A 17012-nucleotide genomic window follows, 5' to 3' on the forward strand; every position below is an offset into this window, starting at 1 on the left:
TTACTTTCACCATTTGAGAAACATAGACTGTACTCTACTAACAAGGAAGAGAAGACATAAGAGAAACCTACAGTAAGATACATTTTAACGCCGAGGATGAATTAAGAATAAAACTAAACAAAAATAAAATATATCTAGGAGGTGGGGTGGGGGGGCAATGCTGTGGAAATCCCTATTATCACTGAACTGCTACAAAACAAAATACAATAACTTACAATGTCCCAAGCATAGCCAGTACTATTTTACATTTTACGAGTTATTACCGTTTTAATTTCTGCTGTCCATGTTCAGTCGAAGGGGATGAAAATTAAGTTACCTCACTGTCAATATGTTTACTCGTTCTCATTAATATTTATGTTGGTAGCAGTGTCTGGTGAAAACACTTAACGTTAAAGGTAATCAGATTATATAAGAAGGAGCAGCCTGTTAGGAATGTGAGTGCGGTACCACATCTCAGTATGCATTGCCCGTACCATAGATGGGACACTCGATAAAAATATATGTGTACTAGCACACGCAGTAATTATTATTTGTGTCTCTTACAGCCACTCCAACCGGAGCGATACAAACATAAGGGAAGTTCTCATTTAAAAGAAATTAGATTCCTAAAATAAATTCCTCATTCAAACTCCCCCAGAATTATTTGCAAAACGAAGACACATTGCTGAGAAGTTCATTGAGCTATCTCCTTGCTTTATTATTATTATTATTATTATTATTATTATTATTATTATTATTATTATTATTATTATTATTATTATTTCCGAGCGAGTTGGCCGTGCGGTTAGGTACGCGGAGCTGTGACCTTCGATTCGGGGAGATAGTGGGTTCGTAACCACTGTCGGCAACCCTGAAGGTGGTTTTCCGTGGTTTTCCTTTTTCATACCAGGCAAATGCTGGAACTGTACCACGGCCGTTTCCTTTCCACTCCAACCCTTTCTCGCCATAAGACCTATCTGAGTCCGTGCGAAGTAAAGCAACTTGCAAACACATATTTTTTCATCATTATTATTATTATTATTATTATTATTATTATTATTATTATTATTAAGGTTAGAGAAAATATAGACACGTATTTCTGTCATTCCGATATAAAGACAGTAGGGAAAGGGGCGGAGTATTCTAGACCGAGTGCCCTTGGTCAGTAGGCCTATGAATGTAGACTAATCACATACCCGTTTTGTCTTCCCATTCCCTCCACTCCTACCTGCTTCCTAAAATTTTGTACAGAAAAAATCGTAAACCAAATACATGACAATTTCTATTCCATATGTAAGGATATTTTCAGATAGGCCCTACATTTGGCATTGGTTATCAGCATAGAGAAGGATATTTTCATCTTTAGAGTTTGATTGACTTGGAAGCGTTAAAATCTCCAGAAATTGCCAATTTGGCTGTTGGGTTCGAAGGAAAATGGAAAGGTGATATTTAGATATTTTCCTTAAGTAGGCGTCGTATGTTTCTAGGTGGACGGATCTAGGTAGCCAGGAGCGACGTAGAGACGGCAATATCGACCGTCCACTCTGTGTATTTACTGGGTCAGCAAGGCTTTACAGATTATTCTCTGTTGGGAACCGTGATTAGTTTTTCATCGAGGTAGAACCATGTTCCCCTCCTGCTGTGTCCACCTCATTCTGAAGCCACATCACCCCCACTGAATGAACAATGAACGGGGGGGTTGACAACTCTTGGACAGAGAGGGTGTTGCTTTGTGTGTCCACCGACCCGCGACCCACCCCTTTCTTCGGCTGTGATCAATACCACCCCCTCTCCTCTTTCTCTCTTACCCTCTCGTCACCACAACCTCCGCACCTCCTCTCATCCTACGTCATAATAAGAGGATCTCCGCTTTTTAAGTACTTGGGATTCTTTTTTTAAAAAAAATCTCATGACTCACTCCGCCTTCCGTTATTAAGTGAAAGAAAATCTCCCTGTCAAGTGTATGTGTGTGGACTTTATCTCCCAGCCCCCTTAGAACCCAACCTAACCCAACTCAACTAAACCCTCGGAAAGCGGGTCAAGCTTTATAATGACTCTATAAAATAATAGAAGGTCGGACGGCCACGTCTAGGAACTGAACAATGGTTAACAATGAGTACAATATCCGCGTCAGTTTGATCTAAACTTTCCATCTTAAACGGGAACTTGACGTTTCGCCCCCTTAAACCAAAGGTTTTATTTTATCGCAAGTGGCTATCACCACGGCAACATATCTTTCGTGTACACAGCTGCTCGTAGAAAGTTCACTGAGGTGAACCAAACTCATTTTTTATTATATTTTTTAAAAATTAAGATTTTGCATCAACTCTTTCCATCATCGGCTACTGGAGTGAGTTTTCAGACAGTACGGCGTTGGTTTTCAGAGTACAGGTTGCAAGTTCGATTTCCGGTCAGTCGAATACTTTTAATAATCGAATAACCTCCATCCGATTATTTAAATAATCAAACGAATTTCAAATATCATTCAGTTGTACGCATAGAATATTCGGATGAGTCATGAATCAATTTTTCGGTTTAAGTATGTCGGATGGATAATCGAATGAAGTAAGGGAATATATGATTCAAATGGAGTTTCGAATGAATAATCCAAAAAAATATTCGGACGGAAAGATATTCACCATTCGATTGCCTCATTAATTCGAATAAATAATCGAAAAATAATCGATTGACAAATCGAATCGAATAATAGAATAAAATGAAAGAATTGAATAAGCGATTATTTCCTATTCGATTATCTATCCCATCACTAGGCCTACTTGAGGGCCACATTGCAAACTTTACACATGATCGGGGGCTGCATTTTAATAATAGGCCAATTTTCGTAAAATTCTGCAAATAGCACAGGTACTAGTATGATATAATGTGCTTAGTTAAATTGTAATGAAAGTTTGATAATTTTAATTGCTTAAAACACCATTTTACAACTGCATAAAAGAGTGAAAATTGTATTTTAAATATTTATCTTACATATTCAGGAAGCCTCCGTGGCTCAGGCGGCAGCGCGCCGGCCTCCCACCGCTGGGTTCCGTGGTTCAAATCCTGGTCACTCCATGTGAGGTTTGTGCTGGACAAAGAGGAGGCGGGATAGGTTTTTTCCGGCTACTCCGGTTTTCACTGTCATCTTTCATTCCAGCAACACACTCTCCAACATCATTTTATCTGTCATTCATTAATCATTGCCCCAGAGGAGTGCGTCAGTCTTCGGCAGCCGGCACAATTCCTATCCTCGCCGCTAGATGGGGGCTTCATTCATTCCATTCCTAACCCGGTCGAATGCCTGGGAACAGGCTGTGGATTTTCATACATATATTCAGATCAAGTGAATGCTTAAAAAGTGGAAATAATATTAAAGAATGAATTAGTTCGGACTTGGGTCTACAGAGGATATAAATCCATACATTTCTATGAAATAGGCTATATTTTGTCAATATTCTACACATTTCTTAAAATACTCTCGCGGGCCGCCATTTGGAAACCTCTGTTCTAGGAGGTAAATGAAGTCCTGTAGGACAACATTCTGGCACCTTGGCGTCTCTGAAAACCGTAAAACATGTTAGTGGAATGTAAAATCTATTTTTTTTCTCCGAATTTGATCAACCGTGTAGAACTAAATGTTTCCTGGCCTTTCTTTACTTCTCTTCCCAGAACCTGTTAATTCTTTCGCTTCTCATCTTTCTCTCTTCTTCGGAAATGATCCGTTTGGGTCTCCTATTTAGTGGTTTCTCTTCAAATGATTTTAGGCTAACGACTCTTCTTCTGAACTCTCTTCCCTTGTGGGTCATCTCTAGTGTAACTCCAACTTCTTCTGCATCACTTTTGTCCACTTCTACCCACTTGAGGGTGGCCTTTCATCCCGTGATGTATCTGAACACCTTTTTGGTCAGTCGTTTGTCATCCATTCTTACTCGGTGTCCGTAGAATTTCTTCCTTCGTTTCCGAATTGTGTCCGTGTTATTTTCAGTGTCCTCATTTCTCCTTTTCCTCCATGTCCCATCAGTTGTCTTCTGTGGTCCCAGAATTTTCCTCAGAATCTACCTTTCCTTCTTCCCCAGTTACTTCAGCTCCCTTTGTTTAGTATATTTAAAATAAGACACTCTGAAACATGCAATCCTTCCTGTTTTATTACTGAATTATTATTATTATTATTATTATTATTATTATTATTATTGCTGTTTATAACTCTTGATATTAGTCTCTGTGTTTACGTTATGAAAACAATGTTAATAGTTGTATAAAACTTCAAATTTGGCTTATTTCGGTATTAAAATTTCGCCCAGGCAGTTGAATGGAAGTTATGCTATTTTTTCGGAGCATCGTAATTTTATTCATTGTGAGAGTTAAGCATGTCGAGATAAAATAAGTGGCCTCATTTAGTGTACATAATACATGCATCTACTGCAGCTTACTACCCCGTAAGGCAATAACTGTCACAGGTTGGATATAATGTGAAGAAGAAAAGACCTAGCCTTGAACCTTGCGGAACACTCTATACCGGAGTGCGAGTTATGCATGTCGAGACAGAAGAAGAAGAAGAAGCCTCCTATAGTGTATGTACTACATCTTCCGCGTCCCGTCGAACAGATCACGACCAACATTCCTATTGTGGTTTACTTCACTCGTTGTGCTGTGTGACAGTTACTGCCCTCTCTGCACCGGAGACTTTCACCTCCACCGTCCATGCATCCTCATTAACCTTTCTGCTACTCCTCCCGTACTTTCTAGCTCCACAGGAAATACCTCTCTTACGGCAGAATTGTTAAGACCCCCTAGTTCCGCGAGCTACTGTGGGTACAGTGTTTGAAGCGGACCATTGTGGAGATATGTATTGGTTAAGAAAACTGAAGAGCGTTGACAGACGGAACGCTGAGTGATTTACAAGGTTTAACAATCCTATTACCGTCCGCATTAGGAAAGAACAAGTGTCGCACACTGGCTGCGAGGTTGTGAGCTAGCAATCGGGAGATTGTGCGTTCGAACCCTAGGCTACTGTTGATGGTTTTCTCTGGCTTCCTCTTTTCACACCAGGCAAATAGAGTCCCATCCCACAGTCACCATAAGACCTATCAGACAGGAAACTTTCTGAAAATTCAGCTCTCGTTGCAAAATTTAATGTATTGAATTTGAAAGAACTGCTATAGACTAGGCCTAAACATTCTGAAAACTACTAGCTGCCCATGCCAACACGTTTAAGGTATAGGCGAGGCCTGTAGCCTGAAACAAACCAAACTCCATGGCGCGATAGGCCCAAAGGGCCTTGGCCTACCAAGCGACCGCTACAGATTACGAGCTGTGTGGTCGGCACAACGAATCCCTTCGGCCGTTATTTTTGCCTCTAGTCCGGGACCGCTATATCACCGTCAGATAGCTCCCCAATTGTAATCACGTAAGCTGAGTGGACCTCGAACTAGCCCTCAGATGTATATACGTACTTATAATAATAATAATAATAATAATAATAATAATAATAATAATAATAATAATAATAATAATAATAATAATAATATAAAGCGGAAATCCACCCATGGTAATGTCCCAGCCTGTTGTACGCGACGTATGCTAAACGCCCTCATCTATCAGACTGGTTGCTGTTATCTCCGGTCTGGCGGTTCGTCCTCCGCACACTTAACACGCCATATTAGGACAGGCACGGCATGACCTGCCCCAACACCATCTTCTGAATAGAATGTAGTCAATGAGTTAGGTTTAATCTAGATCAAGAAACCCGTCGTGTGAACGTCCTACTGGATACCAAAGGTCACGCGAGATACAGTAGCAAACTTAGAACGACACCTACTTGCTTCTTTTCTTTCTTTTAAAGACTCGTCCAATTCTTTTACTGACTGCCCTGCAAGGCTACCGGCCAACTACTCTGATCTTTCCAGTGGTCTTCCTGTATTATCCAGTTAACACTTTCTCTCATTGACATCACAACTGATTCTTCTTCTTCCTTCTCGTCCTTCTTCTTGATCAGTATTTACCACATTTCCAGATCCCTATACTGGACCATATCCGGGTAAGGGAGTCCTACTCACAAGGAGACACTCTTAGACCTACTTCTTCATAGACCGTCCACCAATTCCGTTACCCTTAGGTGTAAAATGCAAGTTAGTTACTGGGACGTAATAGTTCAGAGGGTCCCAGGTTCGATTCCCAGCCGGGTCGGGGATTTTAATCGCTTCTGATTAATATTCTTCTGGCTCGAGAACTGGGTGTATATGTCCGTCCCAACACTCTCCTAATCATATTCAGACAACATACCACACTACCAACCACCACAGAAACACGCAATAGTGTTTAAATCCCTCCATATAGGGTTCACGTCAGGAAGGACCAAATCCACATGTGCAACGCATTTTGCACCCGCGACCCCACAGGTGAGGGAAAAAGTGGTAGGAAAAGAAGATAAACTTTATCTTCTTTCTCACCCTTTCGTAATTATCTTAGGGTTGATTTGGACCAGTTTCACTACCAGACACCCTTCTTGGAACCCATATGGAGCAATGTATTCAATATTACGTTTCCCTGTTTTTGTTTTTTTTGTTTTTTGCTATTGGCTTTACGTCGCACCGACGCAGATACGTCTTATGGCGACGATGGAACAGGAAAGGACTAGGACTGGAAGGAAACAGCCGTGGCCTTAATTAAGGTACAGCCCCAGCATTTGCCTTGTGTGAAAATGGGAAACCACGGAAAATCATCTTAAAGGCTGCCGACAGTGGGGTTCGAACCCACTATCTCCTGAATACCGGATACTGGCCGCACTTAAGCGACTGCAGCTATCGAGCTCGGTTTTTCCATGTAATGATTGCTAGTTTGTTGTATTCTGTGTATATAAAGAGGATTATATTAAGACGAACTCAAGTATCCAGTTCCCGAAACAGGGGAATTATCTAGACTTGGCTACATTTCTCGCCCGACAGGTAATCGCACCCGAGACCGTTGGAACCGAAGCCCGCTATGCTGACCCAATCCCATTTTCATCTCGCTTAGCCTAAGCATCTGGCGGAAAGAACTACGCTTTTCATAATCCTTTGGACGAATGAGTTGCTGTTATGTTAGAGGTAGCTTGGCCGTTGAAACACAATACCGCGCAAGACTCTCTATCACTTCGTGAAAAAGGTACGTCCTTGCTCGGACTTGGTTCTCATGTCAACTGTCATGTGCAGAGCGGAGCGAGTGTGAGGACATTTAATCCCCTCTCCCCACGAGCCGTGCTCTATTGGCCAGATCCCGGTACGCAGTCGGCTGGCCAGTGGTCAGTATGGATCGGCGCATGCGGTCGCCGCTCCCTGTACTTCTTTTGGATAGGCCGGCCAATACACTGACCACTCCCTTGGCTCCCCGCCTGACTGCGCCACGGCAATAATCTACACAATTATGTTTATATAATCTATCGGGATCAGATATCTACAACCTGTACAAAAGTCAGTCTGCAGCAGTGCTGCAACTCAGCGGATTAGCCGCCAAATTTGGCGGATTTTAAAATGGAATAGAGGATAAATTTTCCATTTAGCGGACAGCGGATTTTTTTGGCGGATTTTCGAACTTCTTTTAGCGATTTTCAGCGGTAACAATATCCACCTTTTATCACCAGGAGAAAAAAATATAGAACTTAGTACGGCATAATAGTCTACTTATTCCTGTTGTATTGAACTTACGCTGCATACTACCACTTGTTTTATAGACCAGCTCTAGCCCACAGCCTCAGTCAGTATTTGTTACAATCGTTACTGTCCGACTCGTTGGCTGAATGGTCAGCGTACTGGCCTTCGGTTCAGAGGGTCCCGGGTTCGATTCCCAGCCGCGTCGGGGATGTTAACCTTAATTGGTTAATTCCAATGGCTCGGGGGCTGGGTTTGTGTGGCGTATTCAACATTAGAAATCATCCTAGACACGGCCCTCGTCTTCACAGACATGCAGGTCGCCTAATAGGCCGTCTACTAGAAAAAGACCTGCACCAGGCCTCTCCGGAGGCCATACGCCATTATTATTACAATCGTTACTGTACTCTTGATGAGCCGGGTAGTGTCGTGTTTGATAACGTGTTTCTTTCGGCATCAGGTTCTATTTGGTACGTCAATATGCCGAAAGAAAAAGTAGTCAGATATTTCGTGAAGAGTGGTTAAATAATTAAACTTTAAAAGACTAATTGATTGAGCTTCCCACTGATCTCGAATACGGACGGTGCGTCTATTGGCAGTGTAATATAAATGCGAAATTGTTTGACATTAATTCTTTCCGCGCTTATTAAAAACAATGAGAACAATAATGAAAGTGAAAATAACTTTCGAAATAACTTAGATTTGACAATTTCCGTATGGTCTTTGCTGCTATGAACTGCGAGCATATTCTTTGAAAAAGAATAGTACCATGTGGCTTCATATGAAACCACAAGTCCTCACTTCAGCACATCTGCCTCAGAGCATATAGTGCGGGGAGGAGAATATGATGAACTCCTGTTCTGAAACTGGTGAGTGTTGAGTTAATCTCGAAAATGTTGTGAGATGGACAGTAGGCAATGGTATGTTGATAAACGGGGTTAAAAGTCAGGTTGTGAGTTTCACAAATAGGAAAGGTCCTCTCAGTTTTAATTACTGCCTTGATGGGGTGAAAGTTCTTTTTTTTTTTTTTTTTTTTTTTTTTTTTGCGTCGCACCGACGAAAGTTCCTTTTGGGGATCATTGTAAGTATCTAGGTGTTAATATAAGGAAAGATCTTCATTGGGTTAATCACATAAATGGGATTGTAAATAAAGGGTACCGATCTCTGCACATGGTTATGAGGGTGTTTAGGAGTTGTAGTAAGGATGTAAAGGAGAGGGCATATAAGACTCTGGTAAGACCCCAACTAGAGTATGGTTCCAGTGTATGGGACCCTCACCAGGATTACCTGATTCAAGAACTGGAAAAAATCCAAAGAAAAGCAGCTCGATTTGTTCTGGGTGATTTCCGATAAAAGAGTAGCGTTACAAAAATGTTGCAAAGTTTGGGCTGGGTAGAATTGAGAGAAAGAAGGAGAGCTGCTCGACTAAGTGGTATGTTTCGAGCTGTCAGCGGAGAGATGGGGTGGAATGACATTAGTAGACGAATAAGTTTGAGTGGCGTTTATAAAAGTAGGAAAGATCACAATATGAAGATAAAGTTGGAATTCAAGAGGACAAATTGGAGCAAATATTCTTTTATAGGAAGGGGAGTTAGGGATTGGAATAACTTACTAAGAGAGAGGTTCAATAAATTTCTAATTTCTTTGAAATCATTTAGGAAAAGGCTAGGAAAACAACATATAGGGAATCTGCCACCTGGGCGGCTGCCCTAAATGCAGATCAGTATTGATTGATTGATTGATTGATTGATTGAAACAGCTGGTAGTCTATATGCTATTTTGCTTCAGTTTGAAATTTAGCGGAATTTAGCGGATTTTCAACTAAAATTTAGCGGAGAAAAGATTTATGGGTTGGCAACACTGGTATTCAGTGATAAAAATCGAGGGCTATGAAAAACAAGCTGAAATCCAGAAAAGTGTGAGACAAGTCTGCAATTTGTTCCCTCTCCTTTCCAGTGTTTAGCCTATGTAGAACAGGCAGTAAAAGAAATCAAAGAGGAATTTGGAAGGGAATCGCAATCTATGGAGAAGAAATCAAAACTCTGAGATTTGCCGGTGATAGACTATTGTTATTTTATCTGCGTCTGCAGAAGATCTTGAGAAACTGCTAAATGGTTTGGATACATTCTTTGAGAAGGAGTAGCCTACAAGATGAAAATAAAATATAAATCCAAAACAAAAGCAATGGAGTGTATTCGAATGAAGTCAGGTCTGCAGGAAATATTAGATTAGGAAATGAAATCATAAGTAGGCCTAGGCCCCTACAGTAGATGAATATTGTTACTTGGGTGGTGGAATGACTAACGAAGGCGGTATGAAATGAAATGGGGTAGGCCCTATGGCTTTTAGTGCCGGGAGTGTCCGAGGAAAACTTCCGCTCGCCAGAAGCAGGTTTTTTATTTTACGCCCGTAGGCGACCTGCGCGTCTTGATGAGAATGAAATGATGATGAAGACGACACATCACCCAGCCCCCGTGCCAGCTAAATTAACCAATTATGGTTAACATTCCCGACCCCGCCGGGAATCGAACCCGGGACTCCTGTGCCGAAAGGCCAGCACGCTAACCATTTAGCCATGGAGCCGGACACGAAGGCGGTAAGGACATAACACGCAGTCTAGAACAAGGAAGAAAGGTCTTCCTTAAGAAAAGACAATTTTCTTTAGGTCACACTGACACAAATAGGTGTAGGGCGACGAATGGATAGGAAACGGTAAGAAGTGGGAATTGCCTTTGCTGGCAGGACGTAGTTTTTACAGTGCACTATGTCTTTTGGTATGGGCTAGAGCAATACTGTTACTTTCATTGATGTGTCTCAGCTTTGTCCTTGGCTTTGACAAAATGAAAGTGACTGAAGTATGAGTGATGCTAGTAATGTAATTCCTTATGCAGCCAGTCCCTGCTATGAATGGTGTGAAAATGTTGCTCATAGGATCAGTTGGTGCATGCATTTCAGTGGGCTTGGCAGACTGATATGTAATAGCAGCTTCTGGCTCGGTGAGGAAAGCAACGGGAAACGAACTCACTCCTTATTTCCCTAGTACGCCTCTTCAGTGATGCCTAGGCCATCTATGACAGGTGATGGCGGAGCTGTTGAGGATTCAACCAGCCTTCGGGCTGAGGACTAAATATAGGCCCACCGGGCGAGTTGGCCGTGCGCGTAGAGGCGCGCGGCTGTGAGCTTGCATCCGGGAGATAGTAGGTTCGAATCCCACTGTCGGCAGTCCTGAAGATGGTTTTCCGTGGTTTCCCATTTTCACACCAGGCAAATGCTGGGGCTGTACCTTAATTAAGGCCACGGCTGCTTCCTTCCAACTCCTAGGCCTTTCCTGTCCCATCGTCGCCATAAGACCTATCTGTGTTGGTGCGACGTAAAGCCCCTAGCAAAAAAAAAATATAGGCCTACACATACATACAAGGAGTGGGAAGGAAGCGGCCGTGGCCTTAAAATGTTACGAAAGACGGCTGTGCTAGACTCAATAATAATATAGACCTAATAATAGTTGCAGCTAGCTGCATTCACCTGATATCACTCACACGAATTTTGAAAAAAAAAATCTGCAAAAGCATCGTTATGTTAGCTTTCCCGTTCAGAAAGGTAGGCTATTCCGATAAAATTATTTATTTTATTTTTTATTTATTTATTTATTTATTTATTTATTTATTTATTTATTTATTTATTTATTTATTTATTTATTTATTTATTTATTTATTTTTGCGGAGGAAGCTGCGGTCCCCTTAAGGTCCAGGCCCGCCTTCATTATTGCAGACATTGCAGGCCCTAACGTTTGGACACTGAATTATAGCAGTGATAGGCTGCTTAAACATGAATGATAAAAGTCAGATGGTAAAATATAGAAATGATATTTCGCTTACATATTCAAATCATCGTTATAATATACAGTATTTATTTTGCCCCACAAATGTGTACCTTAATGCAATACCTAATAAGAATATTACACCACCAGTTATTGGTGAATATAAAGTTGGTCATGAAGGGTATATTGGTATGACCAGGATACTGACGTTAATTTGTGTGTTGTCTTCTTTCTGTTCCAGCGGACTCTGAGCCGGTGCCGCAGGACCTGCTGACGTGCGGTGTCTGCCAGAAACCTTTCGCCCTAGCGGACATCGTCAAGTTTATCCAGCACAAAGTGCTAGCCTGTAATAAAGAGAACTATTCCCTCGGCTTTTCGGGAACAGACCATCGCGATGCTAACAATACGGACAGCGACGATGCTGGCGGTGGTAGTAGTAGCACCAGCGTTCCTCTGGGTGTCGTAAACTCGAGAAGGCCCAGCATCTCCGCTCCCATCACGACCAAGAAAGTAGCCGCCGCCCCTGGTCGACTACTGTGTACCCCACCCCCAACGCCTGCCAGCCCGCGGTTGGATATGCTGCTCGACGAACCCGCAAGCAGTACTCCTAAACGAAGGGCAGGTTCCAGTAGTCCTGTCAAGGAAGAAGACACCCTCGCCGACATCAAGCCCTGCATCAAACAGGAGACCTTGGATCCTGGAGCGTCCTCTCCAGAAGACACGGTTGTCGTCAAGAGGAGTAGGATTGACGTGGTCGACGCCGAAAGCAACACCACGCATTCCGGTGAGTTCATCTTAACTAATCTAATGAGTTGCTTTTTTGGGCTATTAGTCGGTAGACTTTTTTGATGCAGCTATATTCTTCGCTAACCATTTAATTTCTACGTAGCCTAAGTACTACATTATAAGGCTACATCTAATCTGTCATTCATTCCTTGGTCTACCCCAACCGTTCTTACCACCTGCTCTTCCCTCAAAAACTAACTAAACAAGCCCTGGGTATCTTAAGATTTACCTCATCATTCTATCCTTTCTTCTCGTCAAATTTCATCAAATCATACTCCTCTCACCAAATCGATTCTGTATCTCTTCATTCGTGATTCGATCTACACATCACGCCTTCAGCATTCTTCTGTAACACCACATTTTAAAGGCTTCTATTTTCTTCCTTTCTGAACTGGTTATCGGCCATGTTTCACTTCCATACAATGCCACGTTCCAGACGAATGTCTTCAAAAATTATTTCTAATTCCTATATCAATGTTCGAGATGAGCATAGATAGATTTATTTATCATCAACAGATTTGTTACCTAAATATAGATGATTCAATTAAATTCAATAAAACTACAGTCGAACCTCGATATCTCGAACCTGCATTACTCGAATTTTCAGTATCTCGAAGTAACTTATATTTCCCGGCCGTTTGTCCTATTCTTCATGTGAATTTGTTTCTCTGTTAGGCCGTACTCGAAATTCGGTTACACGAATTTCTCGATTTCCTTAAGCAAACATTTCCTCTGTTACTCGAATTTTGGGCAACATTAACTGTGCAACACGGCATTTGTAGTTTGTGGCGAAGAGTTAACAAGTAAAGAAAGGGTTACGGTGTTGCTGGGAGTTAATATGACGGGAATAAATAAAAAAAAAACACTAAAACGCCTAGTGATTAGAAAATCGGCAAAACCTCTGGCTGTTTCTCGGGTGTGAATTAATTACCGGTCACGTACTAAAGCACCCCTTGAAGTCGCGGATGACAAGCTCCACTTACGAATCTCGGCTGCGTGGTATTGACGAGAAGTTTCAACGTAAAGGGAGGAAAGGTTAAGCGTAATAAACAGAAGAGACTAATGCCTATTGCTCACGGTAAAATGTTTCGTAAAATTTGTTGTACAATTAATTTTATAAAATTTTGGTAAAAACAAGTTGTAAATACATTTTTGAAATTCCGTCGAAGCATCAGGATGGCAATCTATGAACTCACTTCTGAACTAAGATTTGTATGTGCTGCCATCTATCAATAAAATTTTAAACCAAGAATCAGCTGTTCAACTTACAGTGTGTTTGAGAGTATGGCTCCAACAAACAACGCAAAACCTGCTGCTTTAGCTGCACTTATATGTTGTACAGTGGTAAAAAGGAAGAAAAGAAATGCCAGGAAATGCTGGACTCGGGATTGGATCAAAAGAAGAGAAGAGGGTAGAGGATTGCTGTTCTTGGTCGAAAATTAGTTGAGGTTAGAAGTCCAGCATTCATCTAGGGATTCGGCGATTGGGTTTACTGCCTGGCTTCTTGCATTTCTATTGTGGTAAAGTGGTGTTTTAACTTCGTACAAACAAGGATATTTCTGGTATTCGTCAGTAAAACACTAACAGCTTCCTTAGTCCACCCCCGTGTCCTGCCATTTTAGAAAGAAGTGTTTGTTTACAATCTTCTCACGACGTAGCGCCAACATCATGATGATGTCAGCTTCGCTGATTGGTTCGTTTCGTAAAATTAATTTTACGGAATAGAACATGTCCTATTTTATGAAAAGTTTTATCAAATGTTTTATAAAACTTGAATTTGACCATGAGCAACAGAAATTTTATAAAATTATATTATTGTACAATAAATTTGACAGAAAATTTTACCGTGAGCAACAGGCATAACGGATTTTTTCCAAAAATGTTAACGGAAGTATGTTTCTTGTTTCACTACTGTATCCTGTCCTCTAAAAAGTGATAATTAAAGTGATGCCGTAAAATAGAGTTTGTTTGTAGGCCTATATATTTTATGTAGACTACTGTTAAAAATAACGTATTCATTATAAGCCCGTAGATACATATGATTCAATTGTGTGTTATACATGCTCAAAAACGATTTTCTCTATATCTCGAAATTTTGATAACTCGAAATAATATTTAGCTCCCGAGATAATTCTAGCTATCGAGGTTTCACTGTATTGTACATTAAAAATAAAACTAATTTCCTAAAATCATTACTAGGGTTAAACTAACTCTATTGACGTGTATATACTCGTATCGTATTTATAAATTTTTAGAGAGAGGACTTTACGTTCTTGAGGTCGTTAGAGCACGTCTAATTTTAAACGGGAGTGAGTGAAAGAGGAGCGAATTTCTTTTATTAAGAAAGGCCTACCTTGGTTCTGCTAATCTACATCTTATGCCCTTCTTAATTCCGCCGTCATTAATTATTTTACTACCCAAGTAACAATATTCATCTACTTCCTGTAATACTTCATTTCCTAATCTAGTAATTTCCTGCATCACCTGACTTCGTTCGACTGCTTTCCATACTTTTGTTTTGGATGTATATTACGTATTTTTATCTTGTACTCCAAGTCTGTGTTCATACCATATACTAGAGTCCGTATTTTTAGGTACTGATAGGTTAGAATGCATATTTACTTAAGCGAACAACACGTATATACTACCCCGTACAGCAGTTATGCTATGAGATTTGTATAGACATTAGGGGCACGGCCTACGTAACTCCTTGAATTTATGTTGCTCTTCCTACATTATGGTATAACGGGTTGCATCACTCTTCCTACAGACCTAATTACTTTGCATTCTAACCTATTTCCACCTAAAAATCCGAGGGCTACGATATAACTTATTGAAAGGAAACCAAGATACATCGCATGAACTTCCTACAGTATAGACTAAATGGTCATTCATAATAGTGACTACATGGATATTTCTGATCTCCCAGTAACTGTATAAGAAACAATTCGTTTGGCCTACTGCGGGTGATTTTTTTTTTTTTTTTTTTTTTTTTGCTAGTGGCTTTACATCGCATTGACACAGATAGGTCTTATGGCGACGATGGGACATGAAATGCCTAGGAGTTGGAAGGAAGCGGCCGTGGCCTTCATTAATTAGAGTACAGCCCCAGAATTTGCCTGGTGTGAAAATGTGAAACCACGGAAAACCATCTTCAGGGCTGCCGACAGTGGGATTCGAACCCACTATCTCCCGGATGCTAGCTCACAGCCGCGTGCCTCTAACCGCACGGTCAACTCGCCCGGTTGTGGGTGATGTTAAGGAGAACCTACGCGCATTGATGGATTGACTGATTAGTTGATTTATTAATAATAAATAATGATATTGATTTTTACGTCCCTCTAACTTCTTAGACTGTTTTCGGAGACGCCGAGGTGCCGGGATTTTGTCCCGCTGGAGTTTTTTTACATGCTAGTAAATCTACCGAGACGAGACTGACGTAGCCTATTTAAGCTCCTTCAAATACCACTGGACTGAGTTGGGATAGAGCCTGCCAAGCTGGGGTCACAAGGCCAGGGCTTCAACAGTCTGAGCCACTCAGCCCGTCGATTGATTGATTGATTGATTGATTGATTGATTGATTGATTGATTGATTGATTGATTGATTGACTGATAAGTTACTAACACGATTACAAATGCCTAGTCCCAAAGCAAGACAAATGAGCTGATCACTGCTAAAATGCCTGGCCCGTTGGGGAATCGAAGCCAGGGCTCTTTGAATTGACCATTCGGTCTCGTAGCCGGATTACATCCCCAAACAAACCTGTCAATTAAAGTAAAAATGGAAGAATGATGAAATCTGAACATGGGATTGTTTATTTCTCACCACCAGTTATGTCATTCTGAACGCCGTATACATACATGATATACAGCAATAAACTGGAGTAATTCTCCTTCAGAACTGTCCTTCACAAGACAAGAGTGTCAGAAGGAGAAGAATGTCAGGTTATTTTTGAGTGACTTATGGCCCTGTGCACCTGTTCTTAGCATGACATTCCAGACGAGCTGGCAGAAGAGCAATTAATCTAGCGGGAAAAAAGAAGAGAAGAAAACCTGAAAGCTACTGGTGAGAAACATGGATGGACTTTAATTGGCCAAGACTAAACTGGACGTTGGGACGACCTTGGGACCAGGTGACTCGCCGCAACAGTCTTTTGTTTCCGCCACTTGCTGTCCACTTTCCCTCCACAGCTGACGTGACCCTTCAATAATTATCACAAGACATGTGCTACTTTTTAAAAGAACCTTTCTGTAATATCAGAGGGCAGCCTAACCGAGGTAGTAAATGTTAACAGAGTACAGTATTATCAGTTTAACAGCTATCCCTTCGATAAACTTCCATACGATCGAGAGAGTTGGCTGTGCGGTTAGGGTCAGGTAGTTGTGGGCTTGCATTCGGAAGATGGTGGTTAATTAAGGTCACGGCCGCTATCCTTGCGTCGCCAAAAATCCGTCGACATATTAGTGCGGCGTTCAACCCACGAGTAAAACTTTCAGCGTGTACGGTATTTGCAAACAGAATACAAAATACAGAATACAAATGGCCAACCGGACACCAATGAGAATTGAACCCACAACTTTTTGATTTCGCGCCCGATTCTTTTACCGGTTGAGCTAGGTCGTACTGGTTCTCTTAGAGAGAATCGAAGCTACGTGCAAATCACCCGTTACGGGCCAATTCAGTGAACCAATTCTTCTACTGACCCTTCGAAAGTTCGGAAACCAACTCCAACCCAGCCCATCTGAGGAGCTACAGACTTCAGCGACTCCGTTGGCAATTGTTGCGAAGTGGCTGTCAAGGTAGGCAC

The 17012-nt window shown here is 41.4% G+C and overlaps 1 protein-coding gene across 2 annotated transcripts in view; it reads left to right on the forward strand.

Moving 5' to 3' along the window:
* The window catches only part of Cph (Chronophage), a 287928-nt gene that overhangs the window by 201139 nt on the left and 69777 nt on the right, over nt 1-17012 (forward strand). For both annotated transcript variants that reach the window (XM_067155781.2, XM_067155782.2), the window contains exon 2: nt 11660-12202. In XM_067155781.2, coding sequence (XP_067011882.2) covers nt 11660-12202 — 543 coding nt within the window. The remainder of the gene's footprint in view (nt 1-11659; nt 12203-17012) is intronic.

Source organism: Anabrus simplex, chromosome 11 (assembly GCF_040414725.1).
Source record: "Anabrus simplex isolate iqAnaSimp1 chromosome 11, ASM4041472v1, whole genome shotgun sequence".
Taxonomy (NCBI): Eukaryota; Metazoa; Arthropoda; class Insecta; order Orthoptera; family Tettigoniidae; genus Anabrus; species Anabrus simplex.